At 45.0% G+C, this 26,071-nt stretch overlaps 2 protein-coding genes across 3 annotated transcripts; both read right to left on the bottom strand.

The window, feature by feature from the left end:
* Positions 1-6,764: 6,764 nt before the first annotated feature.
* Positions 6,765-17,627, bottom strand: TMEM165 (transmembrane protein 165). 2 transcript variants are annotated; one of them, XM_074588088.1, is made up of 6 exons: positions 17,403-17,627; positions 15,780-16,005; positions 13,030-13,205; positions 12,014-12,196; positions 9,083-9,188; positions 6,765-7,687 (listed from the first exon to the last, which is right to left on the bottom strand). In XM_074588088.1, the coding sequence occupies exons 1-6, from the start codon at positions 17,574-17,576 to the stop codon at positions 7,611-7,613; spliced, it is 942 nt and encodes a 313-aa protein (XP_074444189.1). In that variant the 5' UTR covers positions 17,577-17,627; the 3' UTR covers positions 6,765-7,610. The 2 variants fall into 2 exon arrangements, with proteins under 2 accessions (XP_074444189.1, XP_074444190.1); XM_074588089.1 differs by having other exon boundaries at positions 15,780-16,002; positions 17,403-17,615.
* A 286-nt stretch (positions 17,628-17,913) lies between these two features.
* On the bottom strand, positions 17,914-25,721 carry SRD5A3 (steroid 5 alpha-reductase 3). Its single transcript, XM_074588085.1, has 5 exons — positions 25,314-25,721; positions 22,391-22,542; positions 21,783-21,977; positions 20,261-20,383; positions 17,914-19,720 (listed from the first exon to the last, which is right to left on the bottom strand). The coding sequence occupies exons 1-5, from the start codon at positions 25,508-25,510 to the stop codon at positions 19,461-19,463; spliced, it is 927 nt and encodes a 308-aa protein (XP_074444186.1). The 5' UTR covers positions 25,511-25,721; the 3' UTR covers positions 17,914-19,460.
* Positions 25,722-26,071: the final 350 nt, after the last annotated feature.

The following is a 26,071-nucleotide window of genomic DNA, read 5'->3' as shown; positions in this document are numbered from 1 at the left end:
TTTTTTAAAGGAGAAAGGTAAAAATTATTTATTTCCAAATATATCCGGCGGGATTTTGAGTTTTTAAGCAGTGTTGATTTCACAGCGTCTTGGGTTTCGGTTTTGTTTTGTTTTGGTTTTTTGGGGTTTTTTTTTGTTTTGTTTTTGTTTTTTTTTTTTTTTAACTGGCATTAGATTTGTATACGTGCAAGGAAAACAAACAGAAAAACCCCGGTGCCGCTCATATTGACGTCAGGAAATGTAGATACAGTTCCCTGGTGTTCATGTGACCATTACTAACTGTCAATTTTTTAACTGAATAAATGTAACTCATTTAAAACTGTTGCTTTCGGTAGCTTCCGAGGTTCTAGAAGTTGGGTGTTTTTTTCCTTTCCCGAGTTGCTCGATGCGGGTGTTGCCCGGGTGTCGCGGCGAAGCCTCTCCTGCCCTCCCACCCCTCTGACAAAGGCACTTTCCCTCTCCCCCCCACCCAGAACCCACCTGCGGGAAGTTGCTGCGTGTCCATGTCTTCTTCTCTGCCCCCCTCCCCCCGGATCTCTTCCTAAACGGCCGCCCCGCTCGGCAGGCCGCAGGCCTTTGAGGTGTGTCTGTACGTGTCCGCCTCGGGATTTACTCGCGCCGCGTTTATTCGAAGGTGCCCGACGTGGCCGCTGCTGTCTCTCCGCGTGCGCGTGGAGGGGCGTTTGTCAAGCACGGCCCTTCCCTCCCCTTCTGGCAGGGGCAAAACGCCCTCCTTCAATTCTCCCAGCTCCCCCTTTTTACCTGGAACGCCGGCTGCGCCACTGGAAAAGGAAGCCGAGACTCGCCTGGGGCTGAGAGCTCTGAAGAGCTGCCGGGGGGGGGGTCCTAGTCCTTTCTCCCCCATCCCAGAGTGAACATTAATAATTAGAAATCGATTACGTGTTCAAGGAAAGGTGGGAGGGAAGGAAATCCATTAATTCAAGCTGCCCGGAGAAAAATTATAAATATTCTTAGCTATTCTTTCTGCAGTTCTTCCTGTAATCCCGGGCTGTCTGTAGTACCGCCCTGTGGAGATACTGAGCTTTTGCCTCGGGGAATTAAATAATCCTCGTGCGAGCTTTGTACCGCTTCCAGGTGCCATAAACCCCCCCTGCCCTGGGGGCCAAACCGACATTAGCCAGAGAAGTGCTCCGGTTGTGGCTAAGAGCCGTCAACACCCACCCGCGATAAGACCGATAGCGCGGAAGCGAGCAAGATTTATCAGTTTTCTTAAAACTGAACTTTGGAAATATCAATATATTTTTCCATAAGCTTATCAAGGAGAAGAGCCGGAATTGCACCTTGCTGCCGCACCTGAAGCAACGCCGTTCCAGGGGCGTTTTGCTGCCGCGCAAAGTCAGAAACAAACAAACAAAAAAAAAAAACGGGCTTTACATGAGAATGCTGCTGTTAAGGACTTGTAAAGATTAGCAATCCAAAGGTTACCTGCGCGTCTGAGTCTTGGGCATTTAGTGAGAGAAATTCCAGAAAATTTCAGCTGTCGGAGGGTAAAATATAATAAGGAACAAGAATTTCCCTGGTCTTAGTGGCATTCCTTGGAGCACGCGGTCTCTATCGCTGTCGCACCCCTTCGGCACCTGCGTTTTCACTTGGGAAGTAGCTTGAAATCCTCCAGAAGACAGACGCATCGTACGGGCGGAAAATGTCAGGGGTTAAACGGAACCTGTCCCGACGGCCCGGAGCTGTGACTCGCCCCGGTGCCGCCTTCTGGGGCCCTACGAGGTTGTCTGTGGAAAAATGCCACGTCAGTACAGCACGTGCCGTCCCATCGTTATCTCCCCGTCTCTGGAAATGAAGGATAACTGGGGTTACGTCAGGATGAAACTGCCCCGTCCTCTTCACTCAAGAGCTGAGATTTATATATTTTTTTTTTAATATACAAAATCCGGGAGGGACATGTAAGAGACTCAGCCCCTTTCCAGACTCGTGCTGTGAAATGGCTCCTGTGTGCAGAGCTCCGGCCCCGTCACCGTCACCTTTCCAGACTCGGTATCCAACTCGCCCATCTCGAAGGAGCAAAGCCAAGCCCCTTGCCGGTACCTGGCGGCTCTGCCCCAGGAGCTGCCTGTGAGCCGGACCTGCCCTTTGGTTCAACAGGTTTCCTTTGAAAAACTTTGTCCCGGCAGGACGAAAAATCATACGTTTGCCTTCATCGTTGCTGCTTGATTGCACTTTGCCACGTACGGTGTAACGCGACGGGCTTTACCCACGGCTTGGGAACAGGCACCTTCCAAAGGAACAAGCACAAGCTTTTCCTTGTTTTAAACATCTCGGTTGATGTGAGATTATTTTTTTTTTTCATCCCGGTAGAAGTGACCCGTCATCGTCTCCATTGTGTCTCTGCTGCCGGGAAATGAGCAGTTGCAGGTAGCGATGCCCTTTCAGAGACCTGTGTGCACACGCAGACAGATGCTCATCCCACTTTAGATGCTACTTTGAGGTCCCTCTGGCAGCAGGTCCCCAGCGGGAAGAGCTGCGGGACGGATGAGAAACCTGTGCTGGGCAGTTGCCTATTTATTATTTCCCACTTTGTATCTGCAGCGATTTGCAGGGCGTCCCTTCAACGCTTGAACACTCAACTTCATTTCACATTCTCCAGCTACAACAGGGCAAGAAATTGCACGGGACTGCGGCAATTAAACACTTCGGCTGGTCACCTGAGATAGAACCACAGAATGGTTTGGGTTGGAAGGGACCTTGAAGATCACCTAGTTCCAGCCCCCTGCCATGGGCAGGGACACCTCCCACCAGACCAGGCTGCTCAAAGCCCCATCCAGCCTGGCCTTGAACACCTCCAGGGATGGGGCAGCCACAGCTTCCCTGGGCAACCTCTTCCAGTGTCTCACCACCCTCACAGTAAAGAATTTCTTCCTAATATCTAATCTAAATCTCCCCTCTTTCAGTTTAAAACCATTACCCCTCGTCCTATCGCTCCACTCCCTGATCAAGAGTCCCTCCCCATCTCTCCTGTAGCCCCGTTAGGTACTGGAAGGGGCTATAAGGTCTCCCCGGAGCCTTCTCTTCTCCAGGCTGAACAACCCCAACTCTCTCAGCCTGTCCTCACAGCAGAGGTGCTCCAGCCCTAAAATGCAAGGCAACCCCCAAACTTACTTCCGTTTAAAAGGGAAAGAGCGCTATTATTTAAACCTTTTCTATATTTTCTCCCTGAAAAGCCAGGCCTTGGCTGGCTAATGCACCAACCAGCTCCTGCCCTACAAGTACCACCACCTAGGAGGTGGCTACACGTGATGACCCGGGACAGAAGCATTTATAAAACCACGTGGAACACACCAGGTTTTATATATTTTATATATATATATATTATACCCAGGACACACATCAGACTGGCTCTCTTGTCTTTGAGATTTTGCAGTTCCCAGCCCTGCAAACGCTCCCCCCAACCCACCCGCGAGCAGCTCAATCGCTGCCGCAGCAGGACTGAACTAGACACATGGTCGTGTCTCTTCCACGTGAGCAACCTGATGTGGCCAAAAGCACCCAACCGCCCTCCCCGAGGGCCTGGCTGCAATTACACAGCTTGGGCGTCTCCATAATCACCACATCTCTCCCGCCCCCGTTTCCCACAGCATTCTCCTGGAGAAACTGGCTGCCCATGCCTTGGACATGCATACCCTTCGCTGGTTAAAAACTGGCTGGAGGCCGGGCCCAGGGAGTGGTGGTGAATGGAGTGAAACCCAGTTGGCGGCTGGTCACAAGTGGTGTTGCCCAGGGCTCGGTACTGGGGCCTGTTCTGCTTAACATCTTTATCAATGACCCGGACGAGGGCATCAAGTGCACCCTCAGTAAGTTTGCAGATGACACCACACTGGGTGGGAGTGTCAACCTGCTTGAGGGTGGGAAGCCGCTACAGAGGGATCTGGACAGGCTGGATCACTGGGCTGAGGCTCATTACGTCTCCCAAGTGACAGGCGATGGGACAAGAGGGAATCACAGAATCTTCAGAGTTGGAAGGGACCTCTAGAGATCATCTAGTCCAACTCCCCTGCTAGAGCAGCATTGCCTAGAGCACATCGCTCAGGACTGCATCCAGGCGGGTCTTGAAAATCTCCAGAGAAGGGGACTCCACAACCTCCCTGGGCAGCCTGTGCCAGTGCTCTGCCACCCTAACCTCAAATGGCCTCAAATTGCACCAGAGGAGGTTTAGATTGGATATTAGGAAAAATTTCTTCAATGAAAGGGCTATCAAACATTGGAACAGGCTGTCCAGGGAAGTGGTGGAATCACCATCCCTGGAGGTGTTTAAAAGACAGGCAGACGTGGTGCTGAGGGACATGGTTTAGTGGTGAACTTGGCAGTGCTGGGTCCATGGTTGGACTTGATAATCTTAAAGGTCTCTTCCAACCTAGGCAATTCCAGATTCTGCTCAGCCTTGGTGCTTCAACGTGCAGGCTTAATGCTGCTGGGACTTGGTAAATACCTCGTCAGGACAGTACCTCAGCGGTGAGGAGGCCAGTGCTACAGTGGGCTGCTGAAAAGACAACACAATCCATTCCCAAACGCCCCGTGAGCCTAGTGAACTGCACGGCTCCTTCCATCAGACAGACATGCCCCATGGTTCCTGCTTTATCTCTTGGCGTAAGGAGAAGTAGAGGGACAAGAGTTTCTTTCATGAAGAGATCAGTAACTTCCACTTTGGGCAGAGGGTGGGGAAAGGAGGGGCAGGGAATGAATTATTGCTCACGTCCATCAGCACCTCAAGTGTCACAACACGAGCTTTCAGCTCCTCTGAATTCAGAGGGCACCACAAGTCAGATCTTCTCACCTTCTGCCTTCAACATCTCCAGGGAGTTTCAGCCCCGGGGCCGGCGGCCCAGCTCACAGACTCTCCCAGAAGGGGTTTTAGCTTCATCTCACCAGACTTAAGTTCATCTCACCACGACCACACCCACCTCTTCAACAAAGACCCACTGCTCTGAGGAGCACGGGCAAAGGAAAGGCTTTAACAAAACGTGGAAGCTTTTGATGCAAACTCACCCTTCAAGGGTAAGCCACTGTTACATATATATCTGTAAAGAACATGTATGTGCACACGCGGAGTCCCTAAGATATTAGCCATACCTTAAGTATCCAGGTATTTCAAGAGAGGACAGTGCCACACACCTCCCCGATGGCAGCGCCCTAGAAACAGAAGAAGGAATTATGATGAAAGCTGCTAAAACGCGCAGTTGGCTGGGCACGAGCGCTTTTGGAGGCTGGGGAAGGACACCAGCTGTGCAAGATACATCACGGCAGGCACCGCGCTGCTAAAAATACCCCAGTGGTGGCCACCATCACCCTCCAGGGGCTTCAGTTACACTCTAACAAGATTCTTTACATTGTGAGAAATTCCAACAGGCCCTTGACAACATTTAATCAGTGTAATTAGTAGCAGCTCCTAAAGCACCTCCTCAAAGCTTTTACTAAAATTTCATGAGCTATCTATCTAATTTTGGAATAGATTTCCAAGGATAAGTCAATGTTTGTGCCTTTTTTTTTTTTTTAAAAAAAAGAAAGGAAGACCACTATCTGAACTAAGTCCTACCAGCCAAATACATTGCTGCGACTGGCCAAAAGCAGTACTTTGCATCGTGTATAAGTTTGGAATAGTAAAATATAAGTGTGGGAGATGCAGAGATTTGTTCTGCAACTTCACATTTACCTCTACAAACCACACGCTAAGTAACTTCATCTCTCTGGTGATCCTAGCTGTTTTCGTATCAAACCAGCTTTAAGCAGCACATGCAAAGTTTGGAAAGCTTCTACATTAGAATATGAACGACTGGTTTGGCTTTTTGGACTTTGAGAAAGAATCTTCAGCGGGATGAACTGTGGCACCACAGCGACTTCACCCAGGCCGCATCTGTATGAACGCGCTGTAGTGCGGCTGCACCACTTTTGATTAATACAAGCAGCGGCTGCCCAGAAAACAGTTAAAAGTTTGGGCTTTTCCCTGTTCCTGCCCTGTTTTGACACAACCTCTGCTACAAATGCCCTCTGCGCAGGGGCTGCGACACACCACGGACAGAGTGTGTGTCTCCAGGCTGTGGGAAAGGAGAGGCTGCAGGTTTTGACAATGTTTGGATCAAATGGAAAAAAAAACAAACAAAAACCCCACACAAATACCAAAACAACAAAAAAAAAACCCACCCCAAAACCACACCACCAAAGCAACGCAGTGCCTCACCCTGTCATTAGCGATGGCGCTGCCAGCAGCGGCCTTCCTTCAGGCCAAGATGTGGACGTTTAGACCCGGAGCTTGAAAAAACGCAGCCTGTTCCCACACCACCGTGCGTGACAGGCGCTGCGCTGCTGCCCTTTTAGAGCTTGAGAAATGTGGGTTTTCCAGGCGGAGAAACCTAAGAGAAGGATTAGCAACTGCTCTGTTTGTGAGCTACAAATGGAACTGTCAAATTTGTCGCACTCTGTATTACTCCGGCTTCAAGGCAAATTAATAATATTAGAAACCGTATCTTCTATTTTACAAGACTGAGTGACTGAGTAGATCTTAGGGGGTTATTTAAGCCATTAGCTCAGAATCCAAATCGTCACTGCAGAGCAGAGCAAAGCATGCACTTCTGCAACCCACACATCTTCAGCAGTCAACATTTTCAAAGTCTTCGTAACGCTGGCATTTATGGTCTCCACAATAAATCTAATAAAACTTCCCTCACCTTAACTACACAATCACCTCTGTGGCAGGAATTACGGGAACCATCAAAAACAATACTGAAAAAAACCTCAAATGGAGACACCGTGTTTTATTAATACTCTTCCAGATTACATTTCTATTCCTAAAGAAAAACAGGAACACATCTAAATCTAAGAATTCCATTATTGTTCAGTTCTGGGAATGAAATATTGTTAAGCTGGACCATTTTATTACTTTTCGTATACTTTAATATTTCAAATTTAAAAAAAAAAAAAGTCAAAGAATACTAGCTCCAGACAGATTGCATATTGAACATGGTAGGTTGTTAATCACCACACATCAGTTTCCTGATAAAAATCCCTGATTAAGAACTTTTCCCTCTAAATTAAGCATATAAAACTCTCTGTCAGTGGCTCAGCCACTCAATGCTATAGGAACTGCTCCCAGGTTTCTTGTTGCTTCGATTATCCAGCCTCGGGCGCAACCTGGAACCGGTGTCCTCGGAGGTGGGAGCCAGCAGTTTTCTCCTTAACGCCGTCTGTTGAGCAACATGGGACAAGACACCATCTGCTTTGAGAAGCCTTGAGAGTCGGCTCTTGAAGAAAGAAGAAAGGTGGCCATGTGTAACAGAGGAAGAAAAGAGGATACTCGTGAGAGCAGACCCTCAAAACTCAGCTGAGCCAGGTCTGGCAAACAAGAAAACCAGGCAAATCCCACCACAGGAGCAGGCACCACAGAGTAAACAAACCAAACAATAAGCAGATCTCCACTGCAGAAGCTGTCCACAAATGTGTCAGTCCCATGAATCACTCGCTATAAAAAGTTCAGTGTCTCATCTTCAGTGCTTGTTTAACTATAATTCTGTACATTATATACAAAAATGCACAAGGACAGCTGCTTGGTGCTTCCAATCCTTGTTCTTCTGCAGTGATGAAAAATCTTAAAAACCAGAGTCTGGACTTATAAATAGTGCAGAAAATGCAAATGCTAAGAAGACAATGCCTCCTATGATTGTCACTGAAAAGAAAAAACAAACCAAAAAGAAATTAGATGCTGAAAGTTAAATGTCTTCCATGACAAATTACACATTTCAATTTTTTTTAAATGTCAGTTTCACAAATAATCTTACTTTAAAATTTATGCTGCAAACAGCGGACGTTGTTTCTAGCTCCATGTCAGGAAGCCCATATGCCATTCCACTAACCGCATCTACGAGAATATATTCCAGTCCTTAGAAGGACACTTTGTTTTACTATTTAGCTAGTATAAAACTGAAGTTGACGCCTGCTGTTGAATATTTGACTGTACAGGGGAAAAGAAGATACAATATTCTCATGCTGGAGCAAGCCATCAGTGAAGAGTGACATATTAATTAGCATATTTTGCACAGTTTAGGTAACTATATTGAGAGAGACAGTATCAAAAGCATTAACTGCTTGCAATGGCCACAATCTGCTGGAGGCTGGGACAGCATTCTGGGAACGCACCACTGTATTTGGACCGTTCTCCTACTCTTCTTTAAACAAGCTAATGAGTTCGACAGATCTTTGGTCTAACCTAATTAGGCCATTCCTGTGGCCAAAGATCCACGTTGAGCTAATTAGGAGCATATGAAATCATTGTTAGATTAGCACCTCGTCATCAATTTCCTCGGCAAACAAACAAAACCAAATGCAGGTTTCACTTTTTGCAGTGAAGTTGGTTTTTCTACAACCTCTGTAACTACAGAAGAAATATTCCGAATGAACACTTCACAGCGTGAAGCAGCTTCACAGAATCCTTCCAGGGTGCGAGAAACCTCACTACATCACAGGATGGACAGTTGAAGCAAGCTACAACCTAACTTGAGGAAAAACAAACAACCCACTGTAACCTTACCGGTCCTTCCTGTTACAGATAACAAGTATGATAAAAAAAAAAAGCCACATACAGAGTAGCTTTTAAAGCTTTTATAAGGCTGGCATAACTTGTACTTACGCACTTCTCTTGCTCAACTGAAGGTCTGCACTCAGAATTGTGACAGAATTTCTATTATTGTCAAACAATATGTACCGACTATTCAAAATACTGTATTTCCTTCATCTGGTGTCCTACAAGCTAGCTAACAGTGAAGCAAAACATGCTTCACCTGTGTCCGTCCTTAAACGTGGAGCTATGATACCCATTTTGACTCCTTAAATCAGAGCCAGTAAACTGTTAAGTTCAATTAAGGCCAGACCTCTCAGAAGCACCAGCCCACGGAATGAGCGCAGGGTCACCCCGCCACGAGGGGAGCTGGGACAGAAAACACAGACTCAAAAAAAATAGTTTTGGGGTTTTACAAAAGTTTTGAGAAAGACTGTTCTCAAGCACGTAGTCATTTACACCACAAACACTACCAGCATATTTTTTTTGGTTGGAGTTTTCACTTACCAGTCCTAACAGAAATTTTTTGTGCTATCATTCTCCCTCCAATAACTGCTAAACCAGTGCACAGGCAATGTCCCACTGTTCCTCCTACTGCCACACCATAGGGGTCCTGAGGAAAAAACACAGAAAGGAAACATCAGCACAGCTGAAAAAGCCACTAGTGCAACGACAACCTCCTGCCATGAAAGAGCAATGCCTTAATTCCTTGGAAGATACTCTCTGGTGTTTGCTCTGCTATCCATCACTGCCTTAAAGACCAGAAACCATGTACATCAGCTAGTGAGACAGACTTAATCAAAACCTGACTAATATAGGAGCATATGGCATGTTTCAACCAAGAAGCATCTTCAAGTTGTTAAATATAGACCCAGAAATTGCTCTTCTGTACTTAAACAATTAAGCAACCTCTAGAGGGAAGGTGGCAGCTGTTGTGAAACACAATATGCATCAGCTGGAAGAACACCAACCTAACTATAAACAGAAAAATAAATCCATGAACTGCAAATGAAAGCCTTCGGCAGCTAAAACATTGTGATTCCTTTGTCCAGCTACACAGTTTGTGCTCTACACTCTGCCTCCCCAATCATCCAAAGAGGGAAGTGTGAAAGAATTTAAGCTCAGAGGATAACAGATTGTTTTCAAAGTTTATTTTTAACAACAGCCTTCACATCACTGCATAACAAGCAGCTACTCAATATGTGAGCAACTCTTCTACGTAAAGAGGTTTCTCAGATATACTTAAAAATTACACAGTTAAGGGCACCTCATAAAATGGAAGACTTCAGCATTGGAAACAGAAAACAATATTTTAATGACCAATAACAAAGGCAAGGTAGGAGTGTGACTTTCTGTTGTACAAAGATGAATGAGGGAAAGTGCAGTTGAATCCCCTGCACATCTCTGTAAGGCTTTTAGCTCTGACAGGAAAAAAAAGCTGCCGCCGTCACGTGAGGAATGCATGAATTCCTAACAGGCAAACAGCAAAACTGTCTAAGAAATTATATGGTAAGAAGAAAAGACATCACTGACTGGCCAAAAGAACCAAAACCACACGCCGGTGCGAAACAGTGGCGAGTACCAAGCAGAGGACAGGTAGGAAACCCCCAAGAAACGCAGGTCGGAAGCAGGGCTGTGCCAGCAGAACACACTTGCCTCCAGGATCAGGACCCAAAGTTCGTGGAAATCCCCATTTCTCTGCGGTCAGCAGTTACCTGTATAGCCCCTGCTGGCAGGGGGTGGATCTCACCCCCCACCCCATTCCCTAGAGCTGTCCCTGGAAGGTAACAAGTTAGGACGGCTTCCCTCGGTGCAGTGTCTCTGGGAGCAGAAATGCTCAGACACAGCAGCCGAGGCAAAGCCAGTCTAGTGGGACATTATGGAGTTTCCTTTTCTGTTTCCTTAAACAGATGAACAATTCTTACACAGTAAGCTACTGAGGTGTAAAATCAAATTCTTAAGGACTGCTATCAGGACTAGATTCATGAAGACAGACTTAACTCATTCCCCTGGTGTATGCACTGAGACAGCCAAATTATCACCCTTTTTTTTTTCCTCCAAAGGAGCCCTGTATGTTTGCTGTGACAGGATGGACACTGCTCAATAATGAGCAGTAGGATTTTGTTTTCTTTTCAGTGAAGAATGTAGGGTCCCAGCTGACTCGCCACACTACTTAGGTCTCTGAATAAACAAAATTTCATTCCTCATAAGCACTTCTGTAGTACTCCTGCTACATAACTTAGTACTTCACAAACAAGGACTTATCTGAATATATTATGAAACAAAGAGGTAAAAAGAATCCCACAGATAAAATGAATAAAGATCCAGATCATAATCATTCACTGATTTTGAAAGACAAGATCAAGATATCTTCAATTCATTTTTTGCAGCATTTGTTTTTGTAGCATTTATACAAACACTTCATATGCTAAAGGCATAACATCCCACAGGCCTTAGTTGCAATGCTCAGCACTTCACAGATGGGATGGCACAGCCTCGTGAACACTTCCTAATGGGACACTCAGAAAATGCAAACCAGAAGTCAACCACCACCTGTGAAAAGATGGGCTTAAGGAACTTGCCTAGCACCATATAAAAACTTATGAAGAGGCAGCATAATGATTCTGTGTTTTCCAAGATGGCATGTACCTGTCTGAAGGATGAGATCATCCTCTCGTCCTGCTGTTCCCTGCCTCCTTAGCTCTAACCACCTTCCCTGAACTGTAACAGAGAAAGAGGTTCCTACAGATTATAGCCTCCTTCATACACAGCCCTGATTTATCCCCAGGGAAGGTCTGAAAGTGCACTGAAAGAAGGCCTAGGGAAAAAATGTAAATTATCTCAATGCATGAAAGAACACAGGCAAGCTACTTACGTTTATTAAAAGGCTGAGTATAAGCCTTAAATTTCGTTTAAATATAATACAGTTATATACATTCCAATCATTATGTTGAATATAATTTCATTTACAGTATTACTGCACAGCAGTTTAGGGTTTATTTTAGTTTTATACACTGTACTGTATTCACTTAGATTTTTTAAAAGTTGTCTTTTTAACAGCTTTAAGTTCCCTGTAATGAAAGTCTCTTTTTAAAGCTACTGTGTTAAAACTGTATGGCCACACAGATCAAAAAAAAAACAAAAAAAAAAAAAGAGGTTCTGTAACATCTCTCAACACTGTAACAAGAACAACTGTATTCAGCTGCGTGATATAAAACAACTATTTCCAGAAATGCCTCTGCAGTCCCCATCATGTTACAATAGCTTTAATAATACACGGAGCTTCAGTGCCTTTATTTTTAGGTCTCGCCACAGCTGTAATGCTAAGGCACAGCAAGGGTGAATCTGGTACCTCCTGCAAGAGTATTTTGTCTCTCCTGGTTCTCTGCGGGCAACCCAAAGAGGGCAAAAAAACAGCGGACATTCTGCAACACTCACCTCTCTGGCGGCCAAGACTATGGTTGTTAATTGGGAACGATCACCCCATTCTGCTAAAAACGTCAAAGTAAAAGCTTGCACAAAGATTGGAGAAATAAAATGTAGCCACTTCTTCTGAGGTATTGTGGTTCCCGGCCCTGATTCCACATCTCCTGGCCCATTTAACAGTTTAGTTCTCTGAAGCTGTGGAAGACAAAGGAGAAAAAAACCCCACCCAACCGTAAGATTAGAAACATCATCTAAACAACCCAAATGAAATACTTAAACAGTAAAGCTAGCCATTTAGTATCTGGAATGTTGTTAGCCACTGACTGCTGCATTATCAATATAATATTTATACTAGACACCACTTAAAAAAACTAGCTACATATATGCACACACATATGTGTGTGTACACAAACACACGTATATATACTTGTAATCACCTCTAACCTCCAGTTATTGTCCACCTTGTGCTGCTTGCACATAGGCAGCAACTTCAGTAGGAACAACACCTGCTTTCTAACCACTGGTTTCCTCCTATTTGGGAGGGGATCCCCCTCTTCCCAAGCGGTGGCTCTCAAATTAGGATTTGATAAAATTAATTTGAAAAAAATGTAAATAAATAAGATTAGTACTCCACACTATTCCGTGGAAATGGACCAGTATATTTAAAGCTATAACAAAGACCTTTGCGGCAACACTATAAACCTCAGCATACACACAAAGAAATAAAAAGTAGAGATGAGAGTACACTGCTGATGTCCTCTCTGCTAGTAATGCATTAAAAAAACAAACAAACAAAAGGACTGTATGGAGAAAGTCCCTTTTTTCCTGAGAAGCCAGGCTTGACCCAGAACTGGAATAACCTGTTGAAACAGCCTCCAGGGGCCACTTCTGCCACATTTACCACACATTTTGTGTGTCAGATTATTAATCAGACACAGCTGAACACCCCAAACATGGCAGTGCCCTTCTGCAGCTTCACGGCTCTAACTATTTCATCAGCCATAATTCACAGAAAGTTTAGGGCTTACTTCCTCGTCTTTTTTTTTAATTTCTGCTTGAACTTCCTCCAGCTCTTCCTGACCCTCATCCGGACTCATTTTCAAGCCTTCCCGAAGCATTCGGATGCCAAAAATGGCAAACAGTGCCGTTGACACATAGTATGTGTACACACGAGGAATAACTGTGGTGGCATAGCCAAACAAAACTGAAAAGAAAACAAACGCATCATTTAAAAAAATAAGCATGAGGATCATAATTGTTTTTCCTACATCTAAGAAATGTTCGCTAGCAAAGTCTGCTATTCAAATATCCACCAACAAATATTGCATCTTTTATTAGTTCTGTATAATTTTTTAATTCTTTTTGGCAGGACACTCTAGAACCTCCAACCATTACTAGTCGTATCAGAGACTGAAGTCGATTAACACGCAGACAAGGCACACCAGGCAAAGTTGATGTGCTGCTATTCCCAGTGGCCAGTCCAAGCAACGTTATCTTTCCCATCGAGGACTATGCAACTCCTGCCTTTCTCCAAGCATGCCATGAAACTATCATCTGTAATCACGTAAGGTTAATTCCATGTTTATATATGACTACATGTTGGATAGCATCTCTTACCAGAAATTTTATTTATCAGATAAAGTTAGGATAAGATTTTCTACAAGGTTTTCTACTAGACATACCCACAAATCATCCAGCTGTACGAATCCATGTCTGTCTTCTTTTGCCAAGTGCAAATACCTGCACGTTACTATTCCCTTCCCTCCCACACTCCCCACAATCAATGTGTCCAGCTTTGATCTTCCTTTAGTTTAAACGCATTGATCCCACTCAAAACCCAAAAAGCTACCTCCACGGTGCATCTACTTTTACGGGTATTGAAGGCAATCAAACGAAGCCAAAACTACTTCTCAAAGAAGAAGTATGTATCCAGGACAAAGTACTTGCTACTTCACAAAGTAAGACTAGTTAACATTTTTGGACAAAAAAGGCCTGTATAAATGACAGGAAATTAGAACTCCACACCTAACATCCAAGGCTGCTCAGACCATGTGCTCACAACTGTTTCTGTTGGTTTACTCTATGTGCCATTAGCTAAAAGGAAGCATATTACCGTGTGTATTTTCTTGCACACGCTTTCTCACTTGAAAAATGCACTCAGAAGTTACTACATAATCTGGAAATTAATCCACACTGCTGCTACCAAAAGTGAGACCAGGAGACCAAAATTAGTCAGGCTGTACTACCAGAAAACACAGCATGTACATATATGAATAACAGTATTACTTGCATAGCTAAATAAAAAAGGAGTTAAACTAAACTTCTTTTTAAAGACTGAAAATATTGAAGCAAAGCAATGCCAGAAACTATATTAAAAGGTTTTTTTGGTTTTTTTTTTAGCATTACTTGTGTATACAACTATAGAAACAATGGAATAATCAGAATGATAAGGCAGCTTATTTTGTCATAAGGGTAGAGCTGTCTCTAAGCACAGCTTGAAAAAAAAAAATCCCAAGTAATGATCATTTGGAGCCAGTGAGTTTAAGTGAGCATGTCTTCATGAAATCAAGGTGGGCAAAAACCCCAGGAATTTGCAGACACAGCTTGTGTAAAACAAGGGGCAGTGGAGAGAGGTAAGAAGAAAAAAGGAAAAAAAAAAAAAAAAGGGCTCCTTTCTAGAAAAGGAAGAAATAGGTGAGAACCTCTAACTGGGGGATAAAGCAGAAAAGAAAGCTGTCATAAAAAAGCAGCAAGAAAGACTTAATACAGAAAATGTGAAAGCCATAATGGGCAGGAGAAGAGAGGTTGCAAGATTTACAGAATAATTCATCACCTGCGGTACTAAATAACATTAAATGAAGCAAGGAGTGCAGAAGTGGAAGAACCATCAAAGACTGTAATATTAAGTGAGTAATTGAAGAAACTCATACAATGCTATCATTACACACAGTGCAAATGGAAACCGCTCCAAGACTGCAATAATAATTGCAACAATATATATATAGCAATAGCTACACATCCAAAAACCATTCATAGAAACAATTGCCGAGAAGCCTGAAGCCAGTTAATTGTCTGTCTCCAACATATATATAAACCAATGAACACTATTTCAATTATTTCTGAAATGGGCATGGCTAGAAATGAGCACACCTACAACAAAACTTATGCTGCATCTGATATACCTGAAGGCTGCTCCATTTTACGATCGCTGCTACATAAGCACCCATGACTACAGGTTCCTTAAGTGCCACCTGACACCTCACTCCCTCCCCAGCTCTTGGCTCTGTCAGTACCACCCATCCCAACGGATCACAGCAGAATGTCATCTTCCACTTACGCAGCTCCTAGCGCAAATCCAAACAGCTACACATACAGGGATACAAGTCAGGCGAGGGAAATTTCACATCTATTAAGAATCTTTCGCCTTAGGAGGAAAAAGAGAAGTCACTCCCACATTCCCTTTAGGCATGCTAATTTAATAGAAGCTAAAAATAAAAAGGAAACTAGCGGCCCAAAAATCAAAAGAGGTGCTTAGGCTCCCAATCCCATGCCTCTTCCTTAAACTCATAGTGAGGTCTAGGGAGTGCAAACACCTCATTACAGGTAAAAGCCTAAATATTCAATCTGAGACATGGTCCCCAGGAAAACCTTCACACTCTCCTCAAAATGGGAAAACTGCATATATCGACTACCTTCATTTTAATTTCAATTAAGATTTACTGATATATATGTACCCAGCACATTTTAAGAGGTGAAACAAGAAGAAGAGAGTGCTAACCTGATAAACACGTCATCAGTCCCAAGGCAAGCATAGCACCAGCTAGTACAGTCAAACGGTTGTACCGCATTGCCATGATGGCTGCAATGAAGAAAGTCTTATCCCCCAGTTCGGAGACGATGATGACTGAAATAGCAGCCACAAATGCATGAATAAAGCCCAAATTAGTCTTGTCAGCTGACTCTTCGTTGACAATGTGAACTGGAGCAACTGGTGACGATCCCTTCTGTAAGAGGGGGAGAAAAAAACAACAGAAAACCCCACTAGTTAATTATACTTAAATAATTAGTTCGCAGAAGTACCTAGCCTTGTATTTCTCCCGTCATATCACACTGTGTAGTGTGACACTTTAAGTATATACCTCTCACGCAGCATTAATGATCATTAACTAGTTACTGGCTGCCACCTACCTCAAATTGCTAGGTAGGCACTTAGCAAGATCAGATCGTGCACTGATTATTAAAGCAGTACTTTACTGCGCACACTATTACCAGAACATGAGAACCACTGTTAAAACAAAACATGGGGAAAGTTGCTTGAGTTCACCTCTAATATTGTTGTCTTTCCAATCCCTGGCTACTTACTTTATGACCTTCACCAAACAAGCAATTTTCTGATATAAATATTCAGAAATTAACTCTTCAAACTCAAATTGGGTGACTAGGGTAGCTTAGCAGAAATATGAAGTCCTTTGAAAAACTGTCAGAATCACCTTCTTCCCCTGCAGAATCTCTACATCTCAGCTGCATTAAAATTTTACTCTTTTTTTTTGTGCATGCTCCATTTGTTGAAAACTAGCTTAAAGACTTGCCAGCGGTCAAACCAGACCAGCAGACTCCAGATCTCACTTACCGAAGTGTTTACTTTTACAGGACTTAAAGACACGTACAGTCAAGAGCGAGACCCACAATGAGGAAGTCGATGTTCAGACGGCTTGACCAGAGTCGGCTCAGAAAGCCTGTTTCAGCACATCCACCAGCAGAGACAGACTGCAACGTGTTTTAACACGGTGCCTTCCCAGCATTCCACTTTTATAACCGCTGTAAGTTTGGGGGTTTAGTATTTAAAAGTTTCCATGCTCTCTATGGTACGCAATGACTTCCCAGAGTTCCTGCACCTTTAGCAGTGCTGGAATTTTTTTTGCTGTTTATGTTTAAAACCTGGCACGCTCTACGTGCTACATCAAGCCGTATGGTAATCGTTTTTTCATCCAGTGTGCTCACCCGGCACTGGAATCCCCTAACCAAGAGCACCAGTTAAAAAAGTTTTAACCGAAAGAAATTAATCTTAAATATCGAGGGAAAAAAACTGGCGGGTTCTGAGTCGCCAGAAAGCCTGCTTCCACCTGCTTCTGAGGAAGAGGTCGGTTAGCCCCCTCAGCATGCAGGAAAGCAGGGCACAAAAATATTTATCTGGTGAAGAAAAGCGTTAGTCCATTTTTCATAACGGACGTAAATTCTCCCTGTTAGCAGAAAGGGGGACAGCTGCAGGGCCACAGCGAAGGAAAGCCCTGCAACCTTCCCTTTTTCTGTCAAAAGAGAGGAATTTCGGGGTCCGCCGGCCTCTGAAAGGCGAAGCGTCCTGCAGGCCGGGCCCAGCCCCGCCTGCCTCGCCTCACCTCACCTCAGCCCGCGGTTCGGCTCCCTGCGCCGCCGGCGCTGGCGGCGGTTCCTTCTTCCTTCCGGACTCTTCCTCCGGAGCGGCGCTCAGCCCCGCTGGGGCCGTCAGCAGCAGCGCAGCCGCCATCAGCAGCGCAGCGGCCCGCCAGAGCGGCGGCGGGAACGGCGGCGAGGCCATGGCGGCCGAGCGCGGTGCTGAGAGGAGGGAGGGCGGGGAAGCGGCCGGGCCCCCCTCGAGGGGGCGGAGCTGCGCCGCACCCATTGGCTGCGCACGCCCGCTGACGGCCGCCGCGGACAGATGCCCCGCCCCTCGCCCCGCCCCGCCCGACCCTGCCGGGGGCACCGGCGGGTCCCGACGCCGACCCCCGGGGAGACCCGGCGTGGAGACGCGGGGAGACCCGCTGCAGCCCCCGCGCCGTGACCCGGTGAGGCCCATTCTGCACATATTGTACCAAGTGACAGCTCCTGTCTAGCAAATACACAGCTCAGCTTTGAAAAATTGCACAAAACAGAAATAGGAGGCGTAACGAACCGTTTTAATTAGAGAATTCATAAGACATACCTCAGTGTATAAAAATTCTTCTTATATATAAAAGAATATATGCATTTAAATAGAAAACACGCTGAAACAGCAGCATCCATATGCTACATCACGCAAACTCATCATTCACTCCAGTATCATAAAAATGACCAAAATATTCAATGGTTCAGTGCAAAAAGGGTTGTTCAGCCTGGAGAAGAGAAAGCCCCGGGGAGAGCTTACAGCAGCCTTCCAGTACCTAAAGGGGCTACAGGAGAGACGAGGAGGGACTCTTTATCAGGGAGTGGAATGATAGGATGAGGGGTAATGGTTTTAAAATGAAAGAGGAGAGATGTAGATTAGATATCAGGAAGAAATTCTTTACTGTGAGGGTGGTGAGGCACTGGAAGAGGTTGCCCAGGGAAGCTGTGGCTGTCCCATCCCTGGAAGTGTTCAAGGCCAGGCTGGATGGGGCTCTGAGCAGCCAGGTCTAGTGGGAGGTGTCCCTGCCCATGGCAGGAAGGTTTGAACTAGATGATCTTCAAGGTCCCTTTCAACCCTGAACATTCTGTGGTTCTATGACAAAAAACACCCTGTGCTGAGTGACATCATCTCCCCAGTAAGGAATTCCTTTGCAACACTTGTCAGGTACAGGTTTTCGTGTGTTCTCTGCCTCGGCAGTTCATTACACCCGCTCCCACAGGCTGTTTATGAACGAGCGTAGCCGTGGTTGCGGTCATCCTGCATAACTGCCCCCTCTAACACACGAGAGATTCCAATATCCTGCAGTAAGGATGACAGAACCGTAACCAAGAACATTAATTTCCTGCAAACTCTCTTCCACTGTCTCTCTAGACAGAGAACCTTCCATGATTTTCCCAGCTTAGGGATAAACAAGGAGTTTTCATCAATGAATACTGACTTCGGTGCAGAGAAGAGCACGCAGAGAATGTGTCTGTTTATCTCCGCTGCTGAGCATGAGTCATTCCTCCACCGCAGCTTTCTCTGCCCGCTTCTGCGCTTGCAGTCATAAAGCAGCGGTTGGTTTTAATTATCAACAGGGAAGCACAGAAAGACAATACTCAATTTGCCTCCCTCTGAAGTGACTCAAGGAAAAGAAACTATGAAAAAAAAAATACGCTTAAATCCTAGACAAGGCATGAAATACAGTATTTCAAATGATTCCCTGCACCCTCCTTTCTCTACACAGTTTCCATGTGTATGTATTTTGGCTTGCTGCACAACAGCAAGTGCTTTACGCATAAGATATAATTCTAAAACAGAAAGAAGCTAATTAGCATCTCTTCAGTTTGAATTAAGGTCTTCAGCAAACCATTTTTTAGCTTGTATGATACACAGACACCTTACATTTCCCCACATAAATTGGTAACACGGATGAGAATATCATTAAAATTATGAGCTTTTAAGCTAGAACTAGAGAAAATGTGCAATTTTACCTTGGCTTTAATAAACCGTAAATCTCTTATTCCCTTATAGAAAACATTTTCCAGTTTGCACTAAAGACACTTTAGAATAAATATTCTAAAAAACAAATGGTATAAATGCTTTTCGATGCTTTGGGTAGGAGCTGAAGTTTTTCTGGTAGAACTCGTGACACAAAACAGCAGCCAGTGCCTGGTTAAAAAGAACGTACATCACTACACACCACCACGTCGCGTTGTGAAATCCAAACGTGACGGCCATAGATACATATATCAGGAGTTCTGCAAAATAATGAGGGCAAGAAACTCTCTCAAACCAGTCTCCGGAAGGTACACTGTGGCTCAGACTTATGACCTTTCCTGCAAACAAACAGAAAGAAATCAGTTGGAGAAAACGTGCATGAAACAAACTTTTATCTTCTACTCACAATTACAGAACAATAGGCTCATTAAAGTTATCATCATCATCCACCTCCATCTGATCTGGCAGCTTTGCACTCTTTAATGAAATAAAACGCCACCTCTGGCTGGTTGCGCAAATACAGAGTAAGGAAACCTATTTTTAAGCCCACAGGGAGACAGAAGGGAGGTCCTCGAGGAGTGGCACAAGTCCCGAGCATTAGCATGTGTCTGTCCTTAGGATCACAGAAGCTAGACCTTCATTTAAGCTCTATAAAACTACATATACAGACACAGAGACACATACACACACTCCCCACTCAGCCATCCAATCTCTCTTCCAACAACTTCGTCTAATCTACTGAAAGCCTCACAGAAAGCACCCCACTACAGGAACTGAAAAATATGTGTGTTTTCAGGTATTAGAAGGTACAGAAGCCTACTGGAACACCCGGGAAAAAATTATCTAAGTAAATCATTGGCAGAAATGAAACTTCTTACCTGATTTACTTTTTCTAAGATTAGCTAGAATCACAAGGCATCTGTGTTGGTGGAGAGAGGCCCAAATGTACATCATAACTCCTACAAAGTGATACCAGCAGATCTGCATAGAAAGCTCTTTTCCTGAACAAAATACATTTCATTATTATATGACCAGGAAATACCTTTCCAACCATCATCCCAAAACACTGTATACATTTTTTAAATGTTACTGTTTTACAAAATTCTAGGAGTGAGCCCCTATTCCCTTGAAAACTGCTTTTAAATCCTGCATCATTTAAGTGCTCAGCTGGTAGTTCGTTTCTCTTAACCACTCTATACTAAATATATATATATTTATATATATTTTAATATATATTTTATATATATATATTTATATACATTACATATAACTAGCTTTTAATCCAGTAGCTTGAGGTACAGCATGATGCACAACCAACACATAATTGATAAATTAAGACCTCAGTATTCAACACTGTAATTCTTATCATCCTAATTAAAGATGTTGTCATGGCTCAGGTCAACATCTAAATACACAGTTGTTTGTCTTTTCCACAATGAGTGAGATACATACGCACGTACATGCATACATACAGCGACACATACATACACATGGTGCGAACCACTTAGGCCTTCAAAAAACTGTTACCTGTATTAAGGATGATTTCCAATTTACAAGCCAGTACACCTTCTCTAAGAATCTACAAGATGTGAAAAGTAGAAGAAAGGTCCAGAAAGAAAAAGGCTTTATCTAGACATAGGATATTAGAAGGTTCTTTTAAAAAAATCGTTGGATTAAACTAGAGCTGATGTGGTTGGAAGTGGTTAAAAACTTCACTAAAGTTACATACTTGGCAGTGACCACCTTATAAGAATTAGTCATGGTAGAAGCGCTACAACCAGCTCGTGATTCATCTGTACAGGGGAACAGCAGCTCAGTTGTGAGACTCGGCGGATGTGTTGGCAGAAATAAGTCATATAATTCAAATTTCTCCTGCATTAATGGAGACATTACAGTACCGAGGGAAAGAAGAGACTGATGCAAGGCAGAGCAGTGGCAAGATCTCAGTGGAAAACAAAGGAGGTGGCCAAGACAGCCTTGCAGACTCACCTTGCAGGAAGGCTTACAACAAAAAACAAACTCCAGTTTGAGAACGGAAGTTGCCTAGTGGCATTTGAGAACTGGTACCTACTACTGTCCTCCATAAAGCATATGTATCTCAATGCAAATCTGACAGGTAATGATCCTGAAAGCATCTGTGTGAGGTGTCTTTCAGGAAATAACAGTGATGGTTAACATGAAAGTGTGGGCCAGTGTCTGCGTATATGTGTAATTCTCGTTGATTATATGAAATACTGAAATGTAGTTACTTTGAACTATGCCAGTAAGTATTTTTATGTCTCATCAGTTAACACACTTCTCATACAAGCAGCCCTCTATGAAACCAAGTGAACCATTTCCCACGACGGAAACAAATGGGAGGAAAAATATGCCTTTAGTAATAACTAAGCAGGCACTTACCATTCCTGACGTTAGTAGGCACTTGACATAGCACAGTTGAGCCAACGGCCACGTAGTAAGCAAGTCCAAAGCAATACTGCACGATATGAATGACGCAGTTGGAAAATATGCTGGTCCAGAGGCATTCTGCAAGTCTTCGACAGCTATGCAGCCAAAGCAGCAGGAGAACCAGGAGCACAGAGAAGTGCTCACAATCTGCTTCCAGATAAAAAATAGCAACTTTGAGACAGACAGGAACAATTTAACCCTGACAATGTTTCAAAAAGGCTATTCCGCCCCCAGCATATTTTTACCCTCACTTTAAATTAAGTGAGCACTGGGAAAAATATTTGTAGATCTGAGGCACTGCTGACCACAGCAAGATTAATTCTGGAAGGTGCTAACAGCCCTTTCTGCTAAAAGGACTGCTGAAAGCCATCATATCCATAAATTAGCATGATTTCTACCTTGAATAATGACAAAGGGACTTGGTATTCCAGGAAAGTCACTTGGAGCCTAGTTTAAAAGCAGCTGATGAAGTAGCACTTGAGGAATACAAATTCAGCACAGGATGGTAGTGCAGCTTTCTAACATTTATATGGCCACATCATAATAGCTGGAATACTTGCCCGTGTCCTCGCTCTGAGAATCTCTGCCAAGAGCATGGTGCATGTGCTGGATCCACGATGGGAGTGACACTCCAAGGAACTCAGCTTGGAAAAGCCAGATCAGCAGAAAGCCATTCCAGAGCACAGAAACCACATAAAAGTGCGTAAACCACCTGTGGGAACAAAAATGGGCTTCATTAATATTCTCATCGTTCCTTAGTTGGAAACGTAGCTGCAGGACATGCTTGCCTGACAGTGAGTACGTTCCTTTTTGGCTCCCACATCAATAGGTAGACAACTTGGGACTCCAGTGATACCAAGCAGGAATAACCCTAATGCCTTCGTCCCCCAGCAAAATGCTGCCTGGAATAACCTCTAATTCAGCTTACTATACTAACCGTAGCTGCACTAAAGAGGAGAAAGTGTAAACCACACATTGCAAAGGTATTCCTCAACGTTTACAACTAATCATGATGTGCACAACTTTATAATTTACACCACTGAAAGCATGTCCAAATTATTTTTCTGGGCAGTTCCAGGTTGTTGCACCAGCAGCACTCCCACTTTCCTTAGTTCTAGTGGATGCATTACATGACTTGTTAAGTTCACAAATGACAAGTGCAGATGGCAAAAGGCATTCAGAAGTAATTAGTCAGCTGTGCACTAAAATATCTTGCCCCTCTGCAAATTCAGGGTCTGTGACAATCACATAGAAAAAAAGGAGAGACCACCAAAACCACTGGGTGATTACAAGGCAAGACCACATGTTTTTTTTAATAAAACGAAGTAAGCCTCAACCCCATAACACACTTATAAAAGCTCATTATGCATTACTTAAATGCAATTATGGTCAAGACAGGTAACTGGATGGACTTAAAACAGCCTACAATACCCAGCTCAAACTAAGTGATGCAGTATTTCCTTTGCTTTTAAAACCAGAAGTCCTTCTGGGTATGAATGAAAATCAGGATCTCTGCAAACGCCTGGAAAGAGGTGAAATATGTATCATGAGAAGATGCCAACAGCCTTGCCTTGAAAATGTAACTATTGGTACAAAACTAGGATATAACTGCATAGTCAGAGAAGGCTATATTTCTCTGGAAATATGCAAACTTTTGTTTTCATGGGAGTGTAGGGGTACAACACCCTTGCTCAGTGAAACCAAATAAAGTGACCCCCTCCCAAAAAGGCTCAGGTGTCTCTCAACAGCAATACAGAGGCCAAGTCAGAACCGCAGAGGTAGTGAGCACTCCTGCACACTCCAGAGTGCCTTGCCCATTAGTGGTTGGTATTCCCTTCAGACGATCCCTTCTCCTCTTCAGTTTCTTCTCCGACCAAGCAGAGACAGCAACATTTGCTCTGTTGATTTGCAAAGGCAGAAGTAAAATTTAGCCCCTCTCCCCTGTTTTCTGCTTCAAAGACTAAGAGAACTTGTATACCGATTAAAAACTTCACCTCCCAAGTTTCAAGCTCTTTCCTTACTGTTACTCAGTAGACTTCTGTCTCATCACTCACTAGGAAACTTTCTCCACATGCATTGCTTTTTGCTACCAGCAGACAACCAAGCCCTGCCAGCTTAGCAGAGACATGCCCTGCGAGCTTTTGGCAATCCCAATTACGCTGGGGACATATCTGGCCTACAGAGCGATCCAGCACTGCTGTGTCATCCCTCAAGGACACAAATGTTCAGTATTTGCCAAACCAACCTGAAATGAATCATAACATTTGACAAGATGGAACAGCAAAGTTAAAGACTATCCCAGGCTAGCGAAAATACAGCGCTTGTTTGGAAACAAGATGCAGATGAATGGAAACAGAAAATGCCTCAACAGCTACCTTCTGGATCTTCTCTGTTCTTTCAGTTAGCAGGGTTATGGGTTCACTACTCAAGTAACAGAATTGCTTTGTAGATGTTGAAAGCTCAAGACCAATTCCCTGAAAAAGCCATGTTTTTCAGACCCCATCTTCCCTAAGTCAGAGAAGTCATCTTCCCATGACCCCATCTTCTCTAAGTCAGAGAAGTCATCTTCCCATGACCCCATCTTCCCTAAGACAGGGTGGTGGGAAATTGCTGTTGGAGAAAGGTGAACTCAAATGGGAACCTACCTTAAGAACGTGGCACTTTGCAGTACGCTGCAAATAAGACAAAGCCTTAATAAGCCCTTATTTTTGCTAAGGGTACCTCAGAGCTTAAACACCCCCCCGGATATTTTCTGTAACCAGAAGCCTGATAACCAAAATACTACATTACAACCTTCCCATGAATAATAACATGCTGTGTCATGAAACTTGGTTTGAAAGCTAACAAGCTCGTTACACAGGGGGCAATCAGATCATTGGGTTAAGCTGCTGGCCAGGCAAGAGCCTGTCACTACTGCATTCAAGTCAGAGGTGAGTTCTAGTCATGAATCTCGAATGATCAAAAAAATGATGAAATCCTGTAATGTATAGAAAGCTGTATTTTTTTTGTTTGTTTTTGTTTTTTCCCCCCTCTTTTATCCTATTAAACGCCTATTACAAGATGTGTTTGGATAATACAGTGGATCTTCCGCCTTTAATTAGAGACTGTTCACAATGCAGGGTCCAGACTGTTATGTTAACGTGCTGTTATTAGCATGCTGCGACACTTTAAAAAGAATCCGTGAAGGAAGACGACGACTGAGAATCGGTTTGAGACAGTAAACCCGTGGTACATTTGCACACTCAGGAGTCCGTACTCCCGGGTCGCCCACCTCAGCCTTGCCAGGAAGGCTGGTTTTGCAGACGCTGCACAGCACGGGGATCCAAGGGGTGAGGGTTTTTGTTCCAATGCGGGAGACGTGGGCCCGGTATGGCGGCCGTCCCTCCGCTGCCCGCTTCCCCAACACCCGAAGCAGAGCAGCGTTCCCTCAGGGGAGCAGAAATGGCAGCCGGAGCCCGCCCTCTGCGCCGCCCCCTCCCTCACCTCTTGGGCACCTGGAGGAGTCGCAGCCAGGCCGGGCGCTGCCCGCCGCCGCTCTTCGTCTTCCCGTAGCGGATGAGATCCTGGAAGAGGCCGGAGACGGAGCCGCCGGGCCGCCCGGCTCTCCATAGCAGCAGCAGGAGAGCCGCCAGGAAGGCGGCGGCCAGCAGGGCCCAGCCAGCGGCCAGCACCCCCAGCATGGCCGCGGCCCCAGCGCCGCCGCAGGCCCGCCCCGTTCCGCCCACCGCGGCCCGACGCCGGCGCTTCCCCTTCCTCTGCCCGCCCTGGGGAGCCCCGGGACCGGGGCGTGCGGGATTCGGGGACGCTGTGGTGGATGGAGGGGGGGATCTGTGTTTATGCCGTTACCGAGTGCATCGCTGGCTCCATGGCCGCTTTCCCCCCGGGTTCCGCGGCCGTGGGGGAGGTGCCGGCCGTTTAACGGCGCCGGGGAGAGGCAAAGCCACTGGTCAGGCGGTGGCCTCCCCCGGTACCACCCCCGCTCCTGGTGAGACCCCACCTGGAGTCCTGCGTCCAGCTCTGGGGCCCTCAGCACAAGAAGGACATGGACCTGTTGGAGCGGGTCCAGAGGAGGGCCACGAAGACGATCAGAGGGCTGGAGCACCTCTGCTGTGAGGACAGGCTGAGGGAGTTGGGGTGGTTCAGCCTGGAGAAGAGAAGGCTCCGAGGAGACCTTATAGCGGCCTTCCTGTACCTAAAGGGGCTACAGGAAAGATGGTGAGGGACTTTTTACAGAGGCATGT

The sequence above is a fragment of the Larus michahellis genome, chromosome 5, assembly GCF_964199755.1.
Source record: "Larus michahellis chromosome 5, bLarMic1.1, whole genome shotgun sequence".
In the NCBI taxonomy this organism is placed as follows: domain Eukaryota; kingdom Metazoa; phylum Chordata; class Aves; order Charadriiformes; family Laridae; genus Larus; species Larus michahellis.
The sequence above is the reverse complement of the archived record's forward strand: the minus strand, read 5'-3'. Positions and strand labels throughout refer to the sequence as shown.